At 36.0% G+C, this 20,598-nt stretch overlaps 1 protein-coding gene across 2 annotated transcripts; it reads left to right on the forward strand.

Annotated features, from left to right (window-relative positions):
• The first annotated feature begins 327 nt into the window (after positions 1-327).
• On the forward strand, positions 328-19,034 carry ATAD5 (ATPase family AAA domain containing 5). 2 transcript variants are annotated; one of them, XM_085304650.1, is made up of 23 exons: positions 328-550; positions 1,523-3,294; positions 3,612-3,699; positions 4,030-4,194; positions 4,756-4,900; positions 5,559-5,643; positions 6,107-6,288; positions 7,064-7,221; positions 7,470-7,623; positions 7,854-8,147; positions 8,710-8,806; positions 9,637-9,719; positions 9,846-9,991; positions 10,099-10,249; positions 10,667-10,831; positions 11,789-11,907; positions 12,705-12,798; positions 13,039-13,103; positions 13,966-14,146; positions 14,821-15,008; positions 15,314-16,149; positions 17,308-17,472; positions 17,661-19,034. In XM_085304650.1, exons 1-23 carry the CDS (start codon positions 485-487, stop codon positions 17,737-17,739), a joined length of 5,478 nt encoding a protein of 1,825 aa, XP_085160776.1. In that variant the 5' UTR covers positions 328-484; the 3' UTR covers positions 17,740-19,034. The 2 variants fall into 2 exon arrangements, with proteins under 2 accessions (XP_085160776.1, XP_085160777.1); XM_085304651.1 differs by having other exon boundaries at positions 4,060-4,194.
• Positions 19,035-20,598: the final 1,564 nt, after the last annotated feature.

Genomic DNA, 20,598 nt, shown 5'->3' on the forward strand with positions numbered 1-20,598 from the left:
GCCAAACCCGCCGCCGCCGGGAAGTTTGGCCCCTCTCGGAGCCAGTACCGCCACCGCCCCCCCCCAAATCTTTCTGCGCCGTGACGTCACGCGCCCTGCCCCTCTCCACATTTAGCGGCGCGAAAACCCAACTGACAGCGGCAGACTTGGGTGGGAGGAAGGGGAGAGGGGCGGGGCTCCCGCCCCACGTGACCGGCCCCACGGTGAAAGGGGGGGGCGGGGAGTCACCGCGCGCCGGGTCACGTGAGGGCGGAGCGCGGCCGGCCGTTGGCAGCCGCGCGCTGGTCACGTGGGGCGCGGCGGCACCGCCCCCTTCCGCGCGGAGCTCCGAATCGCGCCCCGCGCGCGCTTTTCTGCCGGCCCGCGCGCCTCGCGCTCGCTCCTGTCAGCGGCCATCGGGCGGCGGCGGCGGGGCCGCTCCATGGCGCTAGCGCCCGGCCCCCGCCGCGCCTGAGGGCTCCGCTCCCCGCCAGCGCCCGGGGGGATGGTGGGCAGGGTCGCCGAGGCCGCGGCGGCCGCCTCCCTGCCCGGGAAGGACGGCGACGCTCAGGTGGGGACGCGGCGGCGGGCCGGGGCGGGGGCCGGGTGGGGGGCGGCGGCGGGTCCCGGGCGGCCCCGCTGCGGCCTCCCGGCTCTGAGCGGCCCCAGCTGCTTGAAGGGGCTTTGTAGGAAGGGTGAAAACTCGCGCGGTCTCCAGTGAGCTGCGCCAGGTTGGGCGCAAATGTGGCGCCTCGCGCGACGTTCCCGCGCGTGGGGCTGCGGCCGCCGCCGTGCCGGAGGCTTGTGAGCGCTGCGGTTACTTAGCTTTACTTGGTCGTTTCTAACGACCGTACATGCCGGGTTAAGCGGACCGCTCTTTGCCTTCCCCCCCCCCCCCAGGATCTGATGGTGTGACTTCTGAGCAGTTTAGCAGGTTTTTAAATCTTGTTAAAATAAGCAAAGATGTTACAAAATTCTTGGTGAGTCTTCTTCCTCAGAAACATGATGAACTGTAATGGGCTGTATTCAGTTTCTTGAAACCTTTTGAAAGGTGTGGTTTCTTCAGATATTTAGATGCTTTCATGACAGGTAGAATCGAGCATCCTTCATCATTTTTGTGAATTTTGGCTAAATGCTCTGCAAAATATACTCTGGACAGTGTCTCTAGGTGATTAGTAGGTCCCACATTCGGCTTGAAGGCAGGCTTTCCCRACTGTAGTGAGGAAATAGCAGATCTTTGTAGAGTTGTCCTGAAGACCTTGTGGTCACTTCCAGTATCAGAGGTCTTGAAAGTGTAGAGCAAGTTTCAGAATGGGGGGGTTATTTTTTTTCCTATGGCAAAGTATTTCAAGTTTAGGTGCCTACTGAAAAAAACTGAGACAAAACTGACATGTACACAGTCTTAGTGCTTTGACACAAGATTTTTATCTTCTAGAAAAGTACTACTGTCACTAATATATGCTGCTGTGCTGCTTTATATTTCCATACTACTTGTCATCTTACTTTTTTTAAAAAATAAGATTAACACTGAATTCTTTCCTAGCCATGCAAGAAAAGACGAGAGGAAGATGCGTCTGTAAAAACAATCACAAGATACTTTTCACCATTAGCAAAGCCAGTGGATAAAGTATTGTCACCACCAAAACCCAACAATATCTTGGATTATTTTAAAAAGACATCTATAACTGAGAAAGCTACATCAGCAGTTATAGCTGGAGAAAATAAAATACAGTTGAATGCTGATGACAAAGATTGTAACTCTGCTTTGAAACCACCTTCAAAGCTGAAGAGGAAAGGGAAGAGAGTTGATCTAAATAATAAACTAGGAGAGATGAAAGAATCTGAGAATGAATGTGTAATAGAAACTAATAGTGATGACAGCAGCAGAGAAACAACAGGACCAAAACAAGATGCTGATGATTTTACTCCTACCTGTCCTTTAGTTAGCCAAAACTTTGGAGAAGAATTAGCAAAAGATAATCTGCAAAGTGAGAATGTCTCAAAAAATGTCATCTACAGAAAAAATGCTAAGAATAGCATAAGAAAATCAAGGAAAAGAAAGCACAAAATAAATATGGACTTGTCTGAAAGTTTTTCATCTGAAAACCAGCTGACTGAAAATTCTCAAAAGGAACCTGAAGATAAGAAAAAAATGGTATCTCCTAAAATAGAGTGTGAGGTTATTGTGAGTGATTCAAGTTTTGAAGTTCATGTGAATGATGAGCCATCACAGGTAAATGACAGTACAATAACCGTGTCATTTGAGGACTTCTTGAAAAGTCAAGGAGAGGAGAATGTAGATCATGTTGAAGACAGTGCAAAGTTAACGCCAGACAATTCTGATGCAGCAAATGAAACTATCAAAAGTGATATCATTAGTGATCCCGAAAAGTGTGAAGAAACTCAACAGCTACCACTTAAAACAGTAACTGTCCTTGCACAAATTCATTCCATTCCCCTCAAATCACCTTCCCTACGTAAGGAGCAAAAGGCTTCCAGGAAACTAGCTTCCATTTTTTTGAAGCAAAAAGGATGTGTAGGGGAAAAAGGAAGTAGTCCACTCCTCTTGGAGAGTGAACAAACTGAACAAATTACTCAGAAAAGAAAATCTAATGTTGTTATTGAGGAAGAGGAATTGGAGCTGGCTGTACTAGAGACTGCAGGATCAGAATCTTTAAAGTCAAAATGTTCTCTAGAAGAAAGGCATCAGTTTATGAAAGCCTTTAGACAACCAACATCAGAGGTAATAAAGTGTGGAGTTAAAAAGACACCTGGAAAACTAAAACAAGTCATTACAAAGTCTTCAAAAGAAAAGGGAGGAACAGAAGGAGGTGAYAGTGTTTCAAATAGGGGATTAGAAGGTGAAATGTCAGAAGATAATGTGGACAAACATTCACACTATAACCCTGAAGACAGTAGAACTAAAAACAAAAAACTTAAGTTTCAGAAAAATGGAAACAGAAAAAAGAAGGCCTTGGAAAATAAGGAAATGAGTGTCTCAAATAGTAGCGATTATAACAAAGATGAATATTCAGGAGCTAATGTTTATACTAAGGACAAAACCTTGGACGTAAGAATTTCATCAAGTCCAAAAGTGAATAAATTAAGGAGGAGTTTAAGACAGAAAAAAATCGAAACATCCAAAAAGGTTACACCTAAGAAAAACAGAATTAAAAATACTTGTTGTGAAAATGGATTAAGTGATAGTCCTTTACAGACTTCCACACCAAAAGCAAGCAAGAAATCCTTGAAGAAAAGTAATGTATATAAGGCTGAGGTGATTACGATACCCTTTGAGGCAAACAGCCCAATAAGGTGAACATTTTAGAATATATTCTAGAATATAGTCTTTTTGCAGTCTGTTTTCTTGCAAATATTTTAAGAATAAGAYATAGTATTAAATTCATCATAATGCATACTAATATTGCATGAGTATTGACCGTGTTGGATAATAACACAGTGGAACCAAAGCTGACTCTAGAATTGTGCTTATGTTGAAAGACAAAACAGTACACCTACGAGGGGGGTTGTTTCTCTCTACAGCGTTTTATTTTTAAAGGCTTTTAGAATATGAAACTTAGAGTAACATTTTYTTTTATTAAAATAACTTCATAACACTTTTTCTTAATTAGAATGAGGTTTACACGGATCAGTGCAACTAAAAAATCAAATAAAGCTGAAACAATGAAAAATGAAGAGTTTTCTGCCAAAAATATAAAGGTAATTTATTTAACATTTTAAACACTCTAGTATTCTGTCATTTATGTGCGTAGTTATGTTAATATTCAGTATTGTATGATTGTGTGATAAAGTTAACTGGAGGATCCCCTTGTAGGGCTCTTAATCCCTTTTGAAAAATATTGTATTTGTAACTGGATGTTTAACTTGTCAGAGTTTACTCTTTCTAGTCTTTCACTTCCTGTTTTTTGATATAAACTTCAAATCATATGCTTTTATGAGTGTGAAGGATGATATTAATATATGAAGTACTTACAGGATATATGGCTATAAATTGCTACATATTTTARTTATTTTGTACTTTGTTAATAGATGATCTCTACTTCTAAAAATATATCCAAGGCGAAACAACTGGTAGAAAAAGCAAAGGCTATACAGCATAATAGAACAAAGGTTAATGAAGACTTATCAACTCCTGTGAGGCGCTCATCTCGACAGCAAGCTCTTGCTGAAAAGAAAAAATTGCAAGAAAATGAAGTAAGCCTATATACTTTGAAAAAATCTTTTTTTTCCAAGTTCTGTGACTCATTTTAAGTGGGGAAAAAAAGTTTTATCCTGCAAACATTTTCTTAAGGAAGCAAATAAGGTACATAGTGATAAAGTGGTATGCTAAATATCAAATAGTAATGCAAAACTGCCAGACTTGGACTAGAAAGATCATCCTAATGCAGATCTATAAAATGCGCCAGGTAGTTATGTTCTCCATAAGGTAAAGAAACAGTCACTTTTAGAACAAGGTTCCTGTCTCAGATGTGTATGTTTTAGACATATAAATTTAGATTGGTAATTTTGGCCTGCATTTATATTTTGTCTCTAGTAGTTAGAAGAGGATACTAGGCTTGGGAGAAATTAATTCTACTTGCTATTTCTGTGTAGGCAATGCTAATGAAAGTATTTTATAACTTTCAAATTATGTTCACTAATTTCCAAGCTCTCCAGCAGTGTCTGCAGTTTTCTAAGTACCTATCACCAGTTGATGTTGTTAACAAAGGAGAAAAGATTGCACTTCCTTTCTTATTTTGTTTGCTTCCCCTCTAGGAATCTGTAATAATTTTAGATTCAAGCCTGAGTAATGTCACTGCTACAACACATAATGTGAAGCAAAAACAAACCACTCTTCGGAGCCTCAATGATGTTCTAGGGAAAAGGTCTAGAAATGTGAAGGTTACCAAGAACTCAAATGGTAATTGGGTTTTTACTAAACATCTTTAAATTGTATTATGGTTATTAAGTATTTTAATTTTATAATAAAATGACCTTTATAGTACGTTTCTCTTTTGTTTTGATAAATGTAATATTCAGATATATAGCCTTCCTTTTTATGACAGATTATAGTTTAGAGGGTGTGGGTATTTTTTCACACGTTTCTTTGATTGAGCCCCCTTTCTTCCCCCTCTCTCCCCCYGCCCCCTAAAMTGGGGAGAAACTATGTTTGTTTGAAAATCTAGTAAGATATAACTGCCAATAGTAGGAAGACTACAAAGCATGATATGTTAACTTAAGCATTTATTAATGTTATGTAAAACAACATCTATAGTTATGAAATAACTAGAAATAGAACCATATTAATTAGTCTAGATAGTATGGTTTTACATGAAAATTTTTTCTTTTTTTTAATTTTGAAAGTCTGCTCAATGCAGTGCCTTTACAGAGATTAAAATACCCAGCTTTCCCTTGAGAAAAGGAGACTCTGTTAGGAATGTTACTAGATGGAAAGTATAGATAGTGAGGAGGGGAAGCAAAGTTAAAATCTAGACATGATGAAAGAAGACAGTTGAGCTGTATATCAGTGCTAATCCGATCATAATCCTCTCCTCTCCTTCCTTTTCCCCTTTTTAAAGGAAAACTGGGCTGTCCACCTTCATTCCTGGGCAAAAATGTTCAAAAGTCTGCAGATGAACCAATTGTGATCTTTGATGAAAGCAGGTCAGTGGTCAAAATTAGAGCTGTTTAAGAATTAAAATATATTTCAAGGTTACTTTAATATTCTTTTATTTTACATGCACTTCTAATAAATGAATTTAAAATTGTAAATGTTTGTATTTTATACTGATAGATATGCAGCTTGTAAGCTTTTGGTTTTTTGGAGAGAATTCCTTCTGTAACTATTGTTGAGCCATTTTAGATGTTTCAAAACTTAGTTGATGACTAGCATAAAACATTCTGAGCTGCATATAGAAATACGGAATCAAGAGGATTAATTTCTTTAAAATCACTACTAACACAAACCTTTAAAACGAAATACAAAATCCTGAAAGTTGAATTTTAACAGCTCTCCTAGACTATTTCTTATTTAATGTATAAAGTGAATCTTATTGAATTCTGTTGTAGCCTTATGTACCTGATAGTTGTAATTACTTTTTCCTTAAACTTCTGTTTTCAATTAAAGCCAAGATGCATCTGAAAACTCTCAAGATGGTGATCAGTTCAGAGCAAAACGTGAATTCTTGATGAGTGGTTTGCCAGAATCACTGAAAAGACAGATTGCAAAGAAGGCAGCAGTAATGGAAGCATACTCTATTTCAAGTTCCTGTTTTAAGACAGTTGTCCATGTACAGCAGAAAGATGAGTGTAAGCTTTTGTTCATTCATTGATAAATCTATATAATAATTTCAAGTAAATCTTCAGGAGATCTGTACAGAAAAGAAAAAAGTTGGAAAACCGAACTTCTTATGACTGAAATAACTGCTCATTTGTTCTTGTATCACAGAAGGAAATGAAGCTACTTACAAGCTTCTGATTTTTGTATACATAACTTTCACGTAAAATTGATGCTAGGGTAATACACATTTATGGGTAGAGATACAATATTCTTAATGTGTAATCAAATAAATTGTCTTTCAAGTTCTAATTTGGAGAATAAAAGTCATGATGAACTGATTGGGATAGAAACAAATCCTTTTCACAAAGGTAAAATGCTTCTCAAAAGAGCAGCTTGTATTCCCCTGCCCCCACTAAGTGAGGGAGTGTGCTACAGTGCCTTCACTAAAGGGCATGGCAGAAGGTAGAGTAGAACTTAACTGAGTTTATAATTACAAACCAACAAACAAACAATCCTTGGGAGAACAGCTCTCCTACAGAGAACCGGTGAGGCCACAGGTTATTATTTAGAGTGAGCACAGCCCAGCAGCAATTTACACACACACACAYGCGCGYGCGCKMWWRTGTGTGTGTGTGTGTGCAAATTTGTTTTGCTTGTGTGAGGTCAAATTAGTGAAGTGTAGTGTAAATTAAATAAGCTTGATGTGACCAAGCTGTAAATGAAAGAGTATTTACTCCCACTTAGCATGGAGTATTTTATCAGTGTCTGTATCTGTTTTGTTAAACTTTTTTTTTTTTTTGGTAGGTTATTCATTTTGGAAATTGAAATCACCGTCATGTCCTATATTAACTAAGCTAAAGAAACTGAATACTGATGTCACTAATGTCACAAATACCACTATCTCACTTGGTGAATTTTCTACTGTGAACTCAAAACTAACTGGAAACCATTCTGCACCTGTGGTTAGTACTTTAAAAGTGGGGAAGGGTTGGTTTTTTGTTGGTTATTTTGGGGTTTTTTTTTGGGTTACCATAACAATGACAGCCATGGATTTTGTTGTGATTTGCCCCTTCTGCATCATAACCCCTTTTTTTAATCACTGGGCTTAAGGAGATGCCTACTGATGTTATCTGAAATTATGAAAAACTGTCATTGCTGTTCTGTATAATATTTTTGAATGATTTTTTTTTATTATTATTCTRTATTACAGTTTTCTGGCCAGCGAACAGTTTTTCCTGAAATAGTCAGAAAAGACTTACTAGATGAGATCATGTTCTTCAACTCCCAATTTCCTGTTAGAAAATACTTCTACAAGCTTCTGAAAAAGCAAACAGAACAATTGCTTTTTGAGAACAATATAAAAGGTTAGTAATTTACATACAAATCCTGCCTCTCTCAAAAAAAAACATTGGCATAAGAAGACAACTTGAAACTTCCAGAAATCATTCAATGAAGGAATATTGTTGTTAGAAATAAACTGGTCCTTATATTTCAGGTCATTTTGACCAAATTCTTTCAAATATGGCTCAACAAATACACAACTGAAATGGACATAGCTTGAAATTTTAAAAAGATGTAATATGTTTTCTCTTAGGAAATGGAGATAGCACTGCAAAGTCTGAGGTAAATCAGAATCATTCTGACAATTGGAAAGAAACTAAAAGGAAAAGGAAAGAAGCTGAAGTCCACAAATCAAAAAGAAGAAAACGAATTGAAGATACAGAGTCTGAAATAAAATCCAGAGTTTCCAGGAACCTTAGCACTCCCATAGCTGGGAAAAAACAAGCAGAGACAGAACTAGCAAAACATTTGGGAAAAAACAGGACCCAGAAACTGGATATTATGACAGAGGATGCTGAAGTTTTATCAGAGCCAAATGTAGTTTCAGGTAACTACATTTCATGTCTAATTTAATTCTCCTTGCACTGATAAAATGTGTGTGCATTTAGTCATTCTTCCAYTAAGAAATGGTGCAGGACAGTTCCAGATTGCCTCCAACAAGTGTGTAGAGGAAACAAACATGAGAACAAGTAGACCATATAAAGGATTCAGAGGATATTCATTATTGTCGTTATTACTTCTGTGTCTTTCTTATAAACCAGACAGCAGTGCATTTCAGCCTTAAATTGTGTAAGTTCATGCATAGAAGCTGTATAGTAAGTTTGTACTGGAACATATTTATAAGTATCATCTAGTGGATGTAGTGCTGTCTTTTCCTTCAGTTTTTAGAGCTTCCTCCATACAGCCTACTTCATATCCTTGTGAGTAAGAACTAATTTTTTCTGAAATACTGATCTGAAACTGCTTTTATGTTCTCTCCTTAAAAGGGGTTTTTCCTTGTCTTAATCTCATCATCTAAATTCAACAATCCTATTCAGTCTTAATATTCTGCCAGATTTGCTCAACTCTTTCAGATGAAGAAATACTTTAAAATGGTAATTTTTCTTTAGGTGTTGAAAAGGAAGATGTGCTCTGGACAGAAAAGTATCAACCTCAAGACTCCAGTGAACTTGTAGGGAACAAGAAAGAAATTGAAAAGCTGCACAGGTCAGACATGCGAGCATGGATGCATTGTCTTAAAATAACTCAGAGCATTGTACTACTTGATTATGCTTAAAGTGAAGCTAACAATTTGACACTGTGCTTGAATAAGACTTACAGAGTGTGTGTTTTGGGGGCTTTGCTTTGCTTTTCTTCCAAAAAGTTGCAGAAACTAATTCTCAGTTGGTAGGAATGACATGTTGGTCATAGTTTATTTAATACCATAGAAATTTGTATGGTACCAAGTAAAAGCATCCCTGAAACGCTACATTAGATCATGGGTTAAAATGGAATACTTAATGTCCTTACAATTTCAGTAGGACTGATTTTTGTCAAGTTATGTTATGCTTATTCCACATGAGAGATAGCAACTTATCAGTACTTGTCTGTACTTCCCTGCAAGCATGCCTGAGCCTGATCTTGATGCCCTGCCTCTCCTGTTGACGGTAACTTAGCACTCAAGTCCATCTAATCTACTGTACTATCTGTTAAAGTCTTTGTTGGTTGAAATTACTGTTTTGACTCCTATGTAGAGTTTAATGTTCTATCAGCTAGACAATGCTTACCCTGAATGACAAAGCATTGTCTAGTTTGTTACATAATTTGTAATATGACTTGTTTTTATACAAGTCAACTAATAGAATGGAGAATGAAGAAAGAATCCTTTAAAAATATATATATAAGCGCCAAACAAAACTTTTTTTAATCTGAAGGAACTTAATTAAGTTTGAGAAGGAGGAAAAGGTGGCTGATCTCTCCTAACTTTGTTACATTCCATCTGAATTTGAATCACTTTTCTGAGTAATAATTTATTTTTCTGTTCTTTCCCCTTATAGTTGGCTAAAAGAATGGAAAAAAAGAGCTGATTGGGAAGAAAAAAGAAATCAGAAAGGGGTAAAGGAAGACAAAGAACATCAAGGTGCTGATAGAATTAAAAATAAAAAAAAATGTATACATAGCTGTTTCTTGTTAATGTAGGCATAAAACGATGTTAAAGGATAGTGGTCCAAAGAATCATTTTTTTTTCTCTTAAATAATTCTACAGATTCTTTGGACAGCCTTGACTTTAAAGATGATAAATCTGATCTTGAGGAAGAGACTAGCCTTTGCAATACTGTTCTGATAACTGGCCCACCAGGAGTGGGAAAAACTGCTGCAGTCTATGCTTGTGCTCAGGAGCTTGGTTTTAAGGTTTGTGGAGTCTTTTCAGTGGCATTTTTCTTAATTATAGCTAGTGATATAAACTAATTGTAATACAAGAGGTCTAAAATTTATTTTATAATTAAATATCATTGCAGATATTTGAAGTCAATGCCTCTTGCCAGCGCAGTGGTAGACAGATACTGTCTCAACTAAAAGAAGCTACTCAGTCTCATCAAGTGGACAAAAAAGGCATAAATGCACATAAACCTTGCTTCTTCAACAGCTGTAGCAGTGCCAAATCACCAAGTAAGTTTTGTAGCTATAGCTATCCTTTTTGAAACTGACTTCCCAAAACATTTTTGGCATCAATTTGAAAAGAGGGTAAATTTCAGTTTACCTGGCCACTGTAATAGTAATAAATGCTCAGTTGGTTCATGCAGCTACATACCAAATTATTGAATGACTTTCCTAGAATTACTGTTTTGTGTTTTCATCAGTTATGTCTCTAGTGGTAGAGTTAATACTATGGCAGTTAAATGTTGAATGGAAACTCTTCCCTTTAACAGCAGAAGTAAAGTAACATAAGTGGAAATATGCACAGTAAAACTATGCGATGCTATATACAAAACAGCTGAACAGGGATTTGCTCTAAATTTGCCTGAGAAATGTCAGTTTGAAATTATATTTCAAGCATAAGTTTTTAATGAAAAACATTTCTTGCAGAAAAAATATATTCTCCTAAGAAAATTATTTCACCAAGAAAACCTCCACTTTCACCAAGAGGAGCAAAACGAAGCTTACCCCCTAAAACACTAGCAAACTATTTCAAAATTTCTTCCAAACGGAAGAATAATGATGGAATAGTAACTCTGCAAGAAAAAAATAAAGGTAGGTATTACTATTTAATGATTACTTTTCTTCCTTGGAGATGGAAAAGCTATACTGTTACTGTGTATCTGGAGATAGGTGGAGAAACAAATGAAATAAGTACATTTAGTACACCTTCACTGCCAGAAAGGGCTTCTTAACATCTCTGCACTTATCTATATGGAAAGTACATTTTGCTCCAGTACAGGAGGGCTAACTAGTGTACAGACCATCTAACGTGTTCTTAAGTAAAGTTGGCTTGCTTTCTTTTGTCTTTTTCAGAGTTTTCTCAAGAAATTTAAGTTTAAAAGACTGCCTGTTGTGAACACACATACTACTTTGGTGTCTGTTTCAGATTGTAGTGAAATGGTTATTGTGCTAGATGGTGTATGTACATGCAAAATTACTGCCACAGAATAAAGGGGTGCTCTGAAAGCAAAAAAATGTTCGATCATAGAATGTGAATTTTAATATGTAGAAAGGCTCACTGAAGTCCACGAATCTCTAAACATTGGAAAGTATGTTTCCAAATGTTTCATGGGATCAGGACTCTTACAGGCGTATTTTAGAAAGACAATATTGTATTTGGACAGCCAGTATATAAGCAGTAGGAAGGAACGAATGAGCAAAGCAATGAACAGGATTGGGACAATCAAGTCCAGTCCCTGTATTTTCAGGCAATTGGATTACTTTGTCTTGAAGACAAGCAGAGAGCATCGGTGCCATACCCCAGTACATCATAGCTCACTTTAGTTTTGCAAAGAGTCAGCCCATCACCACGCACTAGTGAATTCTCAGCAAATTTCTTATAACAAGACATCAGAAAAGAATGTAGGCCAGATATCTAAAATTTTCTATCAATGTAGGTTTTCTTAAGTAGTTTATACACTGGATGTTTTTTGAAACCAGCGTTTAGAATGCATATTAAGTGGTTTCACTCCTCCAGTACTTTATTGTTAGTTCTTCATCCATCTGCAGAAAATAATCGGGATTTATGTGAAGAAAAGAAAAATGCTGAATTTAAGTCAGTAAATAAAGAAGTCGAAGAAGGTGAACACAACAGAAAAAATGCAACGTCTCTCATCCTCTTTGAAGAGGTAAAACTCAGGTGAAATATTGATGTGAGCAATACATGCTTTTGTTATGTGTAATGAAATTAACTTTTTCCTCTGTGAGATTTCTAGACTTGATACAGGTYTAAGGCTTATCAGCTTTTTCAAAATGAATTCAGCGCTTAATTACTTCATCCTCCTATTTTCTTAATCAGAATTGCACAAATGTATCCCTGATCATTATTTTGCTAACATATTTTAAAGATGAAGAAACTATCTATTGCTTGACTATCCACAGCTGCTTGCTGTTGGAACGGTTTGTAAGATTCTGCTAATTTAATCACTTTGATTATGTCAAAGGTATCGACTTCTAATTTTAGACTAAACTGAGACAGTTTAAAACAGTCACTATAACCATCCTAGGAGTTAGAATAGCTAAGCCCCTATTAAATTTCTCTTCTCTTTTTCTTTAAGTCCTCTTACCTCAAAACCACCTTAGATCCTAAATTAGGAATGCCAAATTACAGCCTAGAATGCAATTTTAACTAGATTAAGTATGTATAGCAATGTTGCCAACTGTTGGTTAATCCTACAGAACATCACTGGGGGGGGGAAGGGGGAGAGAAGGGGAGCTTGAGCACAACAGAAGATTAATCAAAGGGCTGTGTGATGATGAGTGGACCTTACCTGAAGCATGTTTACTATCATGGCTCTCTTTTTTTTTTTTTTTTTTTAATCTATATTAATGTTAAAAGCCTTTTTCTATGGTTAACATTGACTGCATTCACAACTTGTTGTTGGAGCTACTGGCATTCTTGCCACTTCATTTGTGTTTTCTATAGGTAGATATAATATTTGATGAAGATGCAGGGTTTCTCAATGCAATAAAGACATTCATGGCGACTGCAAAGAGGCCTGTAATTCTTACTACTAACGGTGAGTAGTGTTTATTTTGGTAATTAGGCTTTCCAGACAGAAGAGCCTGTTTGAATAGTATGATTTAAATAGTAACGGTCGAATGCAGCTCCCAAACATCAAATTAATGAGTCTGGAGAGCTTAAAATATATTGATTAGTATTCAAGTAAAGATGCTTCAGCTGACAGCTTTAATGGCTAAAGAGAATAATTAGTTTTGAATGTAATTTCATGATAGTTAACTGGTGTCTCTTTATGTAGATCCAACATTTAGTTTAATGTTTGATGGCTATTTTGAAGAAATCAACTTTAGAACCCCTTCCTTGGTAAGTCTGTTTGGAAATGCATGTGCATCCCAAGCAAGTATTTGTCAGTTAATTTAAGCTTGAGACTTAAATGTTGATGTGGGTTTATATCTAGCTTATGGTATCTATTTCATTGGAAAACTTTTAACTTTTTTTTCTTTCTCTTTTGATGCAAGGATGTATAGAAAGTACTTATCTTACATGCAGTTATTGATTGTTAGCCCAGAGGCTTTATTTTCGTAATTATTTAGTATTTGTGAAGGAATTACAATAAATACATCTCTCAATTCAGTTTTCAATGTGGAATAATTATTTCATACAAAATGTCTAATGATAATTTTGTTTCAAAGACTGACTATGCCAGTGTCGGTTCATTCACTAAAAAGTAAAGAAACCATTGTAAAAATATTATGTTTTTTTTTAACATAAACCTTTAATACAGTATATTAATTTAATGATATTCTGTATCACAAATACTTATATAGAAACCTAAGTAAATGAGAATCAGTAGGAACTAACTTCTGGAAAAAAGTGTGGGGAATGTCATACTAAATCTTTTGGGACACCTGATACAGAGCAGGCTTAAAAGAAAAAGCCTTTAAGTTGAATATAGTTTACTAAAACCTGCTCTTTTTTGACAAGAAACAAAGTCCATATGGTTGAATTGTTAAATTGAGATTAATTCTGTGATGTGGACTATCTAGATTTGGCATGGAATTCTGCTCTTGTGTTTTAATACAACTGTATAACTTGTTATACAAGTTTTAATATAACTATAATCTACTTTAACAAATTGTACTATGTTAGGAGGAAAAATCTATTGCAAGCATATACAGAAGAATTTGCTTCTATGTGACTTATGTTTGTGTGACTTTTTGTTTAGATAAATGCTGCTAGCTATCTGCAAGTGCTGTGTTTGGCTGAAAATTTACGAACTGATGTGAAAGACATAGCTGCTTTGTTAACCACAAATAACTGTGATATCAGACAAAGCGTTCTCTTCTTACAATTTTGGGTTAGAAGTGGAGGTGGATGCTTGAAAGATAAACGTTTGGCACTCCATGGTAGGTTGATCTAATTAAAAAAAAAAAAAAAATAGATTCTCCATCTTAACGTGAATTTGATTAAATGTTGACATGTATGAATAGTTGGTAACTTTAAGGTGCCCAAACATCTAGGGTTGTTTCTTGGGTTTTGTGTGCGTATCTTTCCTAGTTCAAGACCTTATATATATGTAAGAGTCTAGAACTTGATTTACTTGTGCCTCTAAAGTACAGTAATGATGGGTGATAACTTCTCTCTTGTTCCTCTTATGCAAAAGCGGGCAGAGTAGGGAGCCAGTAGCAGTTCACTTCAGCTCAGTTTGCTGTTCCTTAGTCATCTAATTGACTTTTAGGAAACTCACCTAGCAAGCAGGTAGAAAAGGTAAGGAGAACTTGATCCCAAAGGATCCTTAGCAGATGGGGGGGCAGCTATTGGTACATAAAAGAAAGAGCCTGTTTCAAATGGTTGATTTGCAGAGAGGGGTGAGTGGGCAAATCAACAAGACTTAAATCATTCCCATTTCCTTTCCTTAAAAAGCTATTTTCATTCAGAACCGCAGTGAGAAGAATTCCCTAAAGACTTTTTATAGTATCTTTTTAAAAAGGAATTGAGGCAAAAAGGGGGGAGGAGGAAAATCAGCTATTTTATGATGCAGCTTTTCCTTTTTGAGTAAAACATACTATCTTTTGTGCAGGAGGAGGTGAGACAAATAATGCAGGTGAAATAATTAATTCTGAAAAGACTACTGATTCCAAGACTGATCTTTCTCAAGCTGATAAACATCTCTGGGAGTTTCCAAAATGYGACACAGGCTGTGTAGAGACACTGCTTGGCCTTAGGAATATCTTGCTGCCTTCAGAAGACTTGTTTACATTTCTTAAGGTATTCTTGTAGTTGAYTAGCTAATAGTTTGAATAATTGCCATACATATGTTCTGATAATTGCATGTAATTGTTACTATGAATAGCATCTTAGAAGAAAATGATTGAGAGGGGGTGTTTTAGAAATTGATACCCTGTAGCAATTAATCCAAACTGGCGTAGCCTCCTTAAAGCAAACACTCCCTTGACTTATGAGTATAAAGCTAAAAATAGTGGACTTCATGTAATAACATTCTTACTTTTCAAAAAAAAAAAATTGTTTTAAAGTATCAGTGCATTTTATTTTCACAATTACTATTTTTACAGCAAAAAGTCACAACCATGGAWGAATGGAATAAATTGATACAGCTTCTCACAGAATTCCAGATGAAGAAAGTGGATTTTATATATAGTAATCTTGAATTCATTCTTCCTTTACCAGTGCATGTTCTTCCAAACCAATCTGAAGCCTCTAACTCCATGCTTGAAAGGACTGCTGTAGTTTCTTCAAATAACAGATCTATTAATAGTTATTGCACTGGGAAAAGTAGTCCTGGAAAAAAGTCTAAAAAGACAAAGAACCAGAAAAATCTTGATATATTGGATGATAGTGATTTATTTGATACTGGACTGAACTACTCAGCTGAATTTATAACTTTGCCATCAGATAGTCCTGTATCATGTGCTAAAGCAAACAAAGAGGAATTAAAATTGATGATGGATAAAGAAGAAGAAAAAATGGAAATTAATAAAAAACCAGCAAGTGAGAAAAGATCTGCTCTTGTTTTTCAGTGTCTAAATTCACTGACTGAATTTGTGGAGAACATGTCTTTTTTAGATTGCTGTATAAACACTAATACCAAGGAACCACTGGAGTTTTCTAAAGATGAAGGATTTAATTGGACAAATGGCAAAATCAAAAATGGTCTTTGTGATGAATTCAGTATAGAAAATACTGATTGGTGGAGTTTMCAGAGCTGTAGTGAACTCAAGGCAACTGTTGAAGCACTCAGTTTTCACAAATGTTCTGTTAATATTTCCAAAACCTTGGAGGCCTCTTCGGGTACCAGTAAAACACCTGAAAGTGATGAACTTGAGGGACTTACTTTGCATATTTCAAATACAAGAAATTATGTATCCTTCAGTCAGTCAGCTGATTCAAGGTAAGACTTTGCTAATATTTCCTGGAATATAATGCAGTTACTTGTGAAGGAAAGCATTTCACAGCAAGCTTCAGGTACTATACATGCACATTCATACCAACGTGAATGTTATGTCTCAGAACACTGGAAGAAATTGTTCACTTATTTTAGATGATGCTAAACTAACTACTTGGCAATTGCTGCAAAAAGGTGACTTTTCTTGTTTGAATAAACTGACTGAAATATTGTTCAGGAATGGTAGCCTTAGTCTGGTCAGTTTATTTACAAAAAGACAAAACAGACTAAGGGAAGGACTTTTTTTTTTTAAGGTGATTATGTCTACAAATACTAGACATTAATTTTTTATTCAGTAACTGGTCATATTGAGTCTGGGTTAAAGGTACAGGTGTTGCTTGATGAAGACCTAAAAGAATTTAGAGCAAAGTTACTGCAGTGTTTTTAGTAYTAACTTCTGCTGAAGAAGAGTAATTTTGAATATATTTATAAAAGGTCAAAAAGTCCATTACTGTTAGCAAGTATTGATATCAAAGATTGGCTTTAATAAAAAAGCAAACTAGTCATTGTACATGAAGTTGGCATAACAGATGAAGAAAACCTATTCAGGTGCCTGAATAGGAAATTAGGTTCTATTTACATCTCTGTAAGTCAGTACCTGATTGAGCAACAATGTCAAAATGGATGCAACTATCTAAGCATATGACCAAGTTTAACCAATACATTATGAGTAAAACATCGACCTGATTACATACATTACAATGCATTTCCAGAACATCAGTATCAGATCAAGTACCCACGACATGATGCTATTTTTTTGCAGACAGCAGATGTTTTGAGATACCTAGTCTGACAGGTGTACTAAAGCTCACATACATAAGGACTAGATTGTGAAGACCTCCCCAGATTAGTCTCTGTAGTTAAGTTTGGAGGATTAGCAGAACAGATGACTGTCCTGAGTATTTTTGTCTCCTAACTGCAGCTTTTGTGATGCTGTATAAGCAGCGTATGATCAGAAGTCTCAGGTGTCTAGTCCAGTGGAAAGCGTTTTTGGACATCTGTATCTTTTAACAGTTTTAAACAGGTGGATTTGGYGTTAAAGTTATAAAATGGGCACTAAACATTCTTGAATAAAAAAAATAAAGAYTTGTTCTTCGTTTTTAGCATTCACAAAAAAGCACAGAAGAGGCTGGCAGTCATCAGAACTGTATTTTCCAGAACACCTTTAAACCTGGGTAATAAACAAGCCAGCATAGTTGAATACCTCCCCACTCTTCGCAATATTTGTAGGTCCGAGAAGCTTAAAGAGCAAGGGAAGACTAAAAGAAGGTAGGTTTTGGTTTTCCTAAATCTTGTTACGCTTCAACGTGCAGGGTAGTTAAGAATTATAGTAAAATACTTTGTCAAATAATTCCAGAAAAAAGATGAATGTTTGCCTTCTCTAGCACTGAAAGTATTGCCTAGCAATTGGAAATAACCTTATCCCYTTGTATTCACTCTGACTTTTCTTTTTATAGGTTCTTGCATTATCTTGAAGGAATTCATCTTGAAATATCCAGACAAATGATAAACAGCCTGTCTTTTGAATTCCCTTAAAATTGCTAATACCAGGAGTAGTTTATGTGGATGGGCCTAATAGTGGTACTCTCACCATAGCTTTTTWTTATTATTATTTTATTTTATTGTATATTCAGAGCCATTTGTATATTAAATTTCTATAAGTATTTAAAATAATGTATATACCTACTGTTATGATACTGCTTTCCACAACTGAAATGTGGGTTTGTTTGGTGCTTGTCCAGTAAGTGCATTTAGAATACTAAATGCACTAACTAATCAAGACTACTTCATATTTCCTTTCTCCATAATGTGTATCACATAGCAAGAAGTGCTTGTGTGATGAGCAACTGGCACAACTTCTCATCAGAAATATAAGTTTTACTGTAGACTACTTTACTAAAATAGACTTATTTGCAGATAAGTGCTAAATAACCTTCATAAGGGGCTTAGAGGTGCACCTCTAAAATGTAAACTACTAAAATCAACTCTTCCATCACAGTAACAACTGGATAACAAAGTCTTTGCCAAGTACTTTGCCTCAATGTACATATATTTGTATACAGTGGTTTCACTTCATTCATTATTTACAGCTGTCAGACTTTCATGTTAATTGGTTAAAATAGTAGGGAAATGATGACTTTAGCTCAAGATGGACTCAAAGACTAGGCAAGATTTTGTAAATAATTTTACCAGTGTTRCTTTGGGTTCAGTAATATTTAATTACTTCTAGTCTTGTATATTGTATTCTATTTTTATATTGCATTTTGCATTTGACGAGATGTCAGTCTATTTGTGATTTGAATCTGTTTTATATAATAAATTTGTGAGACTTTGATACAATTCTGAATATTTCTGATTATGAAAAGACTTTTAAAACTTAACATTTTCAGTCCATACAGACTATTTTAATTTTTTTATTCTTGTTTTTAATTGGAAATACTTAACCATGTACTTTATGGTCTTTATACTACAACTGGACTGTTCTTTCTCAAATTGAGTGTGAGATAGAATGGACCATGCAGTGGCACACAAATTACCTGAATGCTTCTGTAATAATAAGGGAGGTCATTTTCTAGTACCTCTGTTCTCATCTTTTATCCTTTATATCTTAAAAGATGTTCAGAATGAATGAAAAAAAATTTATGAACAACAGTAAATTATTTTAAGCTTCTGCATTATAGTTTTCTTTACAGCTTACTTCTTCAGTAGCCCAGAATATCCAATGAGAGTGAACCAAAGTGGTGGCTGTTAAAATCTTAATGAGTTGTATCAATGTTCTAAGTGATTCCTGTACAGTTTTGTAAAAAATAATAAAGCAAGAGTAAAAAGTATTTGTTCACTGCTTTTTAAAAGCAATCTTAATCTAGCTAGATTACAAGGGGAGTGACATAATACTTCATACTCTACAGTTTTTCTTCTTTATTATTTTAGGAAATATGTGGATAATGTAAACACAAAGTAGAAAGCRGTGGGAGACAACTTACCTACTTTTAAAGTCAGTTCTATGGCTCTAAGTTTTCTTAAGAATCTTTTATCCTAGACTGTCCAGGTAATGATGGTATACTAACCTGTCCAAAAGGTAAGGTGGAATTCAAGTATTTCACTTCCTGACGATAAGATTTGAGTAGCAGCTTGGCATTTCTGTGCACTTTAGTTTTAATTTTACTTAAGCAGTCAAACATAAGCAGTGTCAATTTAGGAGTTCATAAAAGAGCAGAAGTTGAAGCAAGAAATTGCATATCCCTCYTCTTCTGTATGCCAGAAGAACACACATTTCTATATGGTACCAGCTCGTCTTGGGGGCTGGGGAAAGAACTGTGGCTGTTTTCCGATAAACTAGCTGAAGAGGAAGTGTCTCACGATCCATTGCACTGCTGTAGACATCGCTTACTGTGGATTCGAAATGTTTTCCTGCAGTACTTTGGGCCACGCTTACTGCTTTATGCTGCCCATCTAGTACTTTCACAGTATGAAAACATTTCTGTTAAGAGCAGAAAATACTTCTTTTTCTAAAACATAAAAATCAGCTTTGGGAATCTTGGCAATTATCAAATGTAGCTGGAAAGCAAAAAGAAAATCTGTGCCTGAKATCTGGCTAAACAGCAGAATCCCCTGAGACTTCTGGTGTATGAATAACCATTTTGCAAATGTCATAGAGATTCCCTTATATTTTACATGACTAGTAAGGACAACACAAAGATTAAACTAGCCAAACAACTTCAGTGTGTGGCTTGAGGGAAGGTTCTGTCTGGGATAATTAAATCCATTATTATATTTTAGTGTACAACAGCTCTCAAAAGGTAAGAGCAGAAAGAAGATGCATTCTATATAGGTATTTGAACTATATTCTACTTAAAGAAATGCAGCAGCAGCATAACCTCCTTTCATGACTTGACTTTTCTTCTTTTTTTTTTTTTTAAACCATCTTCTTCCTTTGTGATTTTTTTTTATTTTGCTAGTGAAACTGGCAACAGATTTTGATCAAACTGAGTCCATGTAATTTGAAAGGAACTAAAATAATATCCACTATGCTACCTTTTGCCTTAAAATACTGAAGCAAACTTTCCATTTTTAACTACTAATGCAGCTATAACACTTTGTATGTTTTAAGTCCCTGCAAARGGAATAGCTCAATATTTTATTTTTTAAACAAGTTCATGCATAAACTTTATTGAATAAAGAAGTACCTGCTGCTTGTGTTTTTTCCATGTGAAAAGTATTTGAATAACCTTTTAAAAATAATAATAATAAGGATTAAGTGCAGCTTTAACCATGTTGAGAATCTTCCCCTCTTACAGTTCTGTCGTCTTCTTTCCCCGCCCAGAGTGAGAATTAAGTTACCGGTTGACCCCAGCGTTTTCCCCCGCGGCCGTTGCGGGCGGCGCCGCGGCCGGG

The sequence above is a fragment of the Rhea americana genome, unplaced genomic scaffold (assembly GCF_003343005.1).
Source record: "Rhea americana isolate MKP2758 unplaced genomic scaffold, rheAme1 scaffold_21, whole genome shotgun sequence".
NCBI classification, from domain to species: Eukaryota; Metazoa; Chordata; class Aves; order Rheiformes; family Rheidae; genus Rhea; species Rhea americana.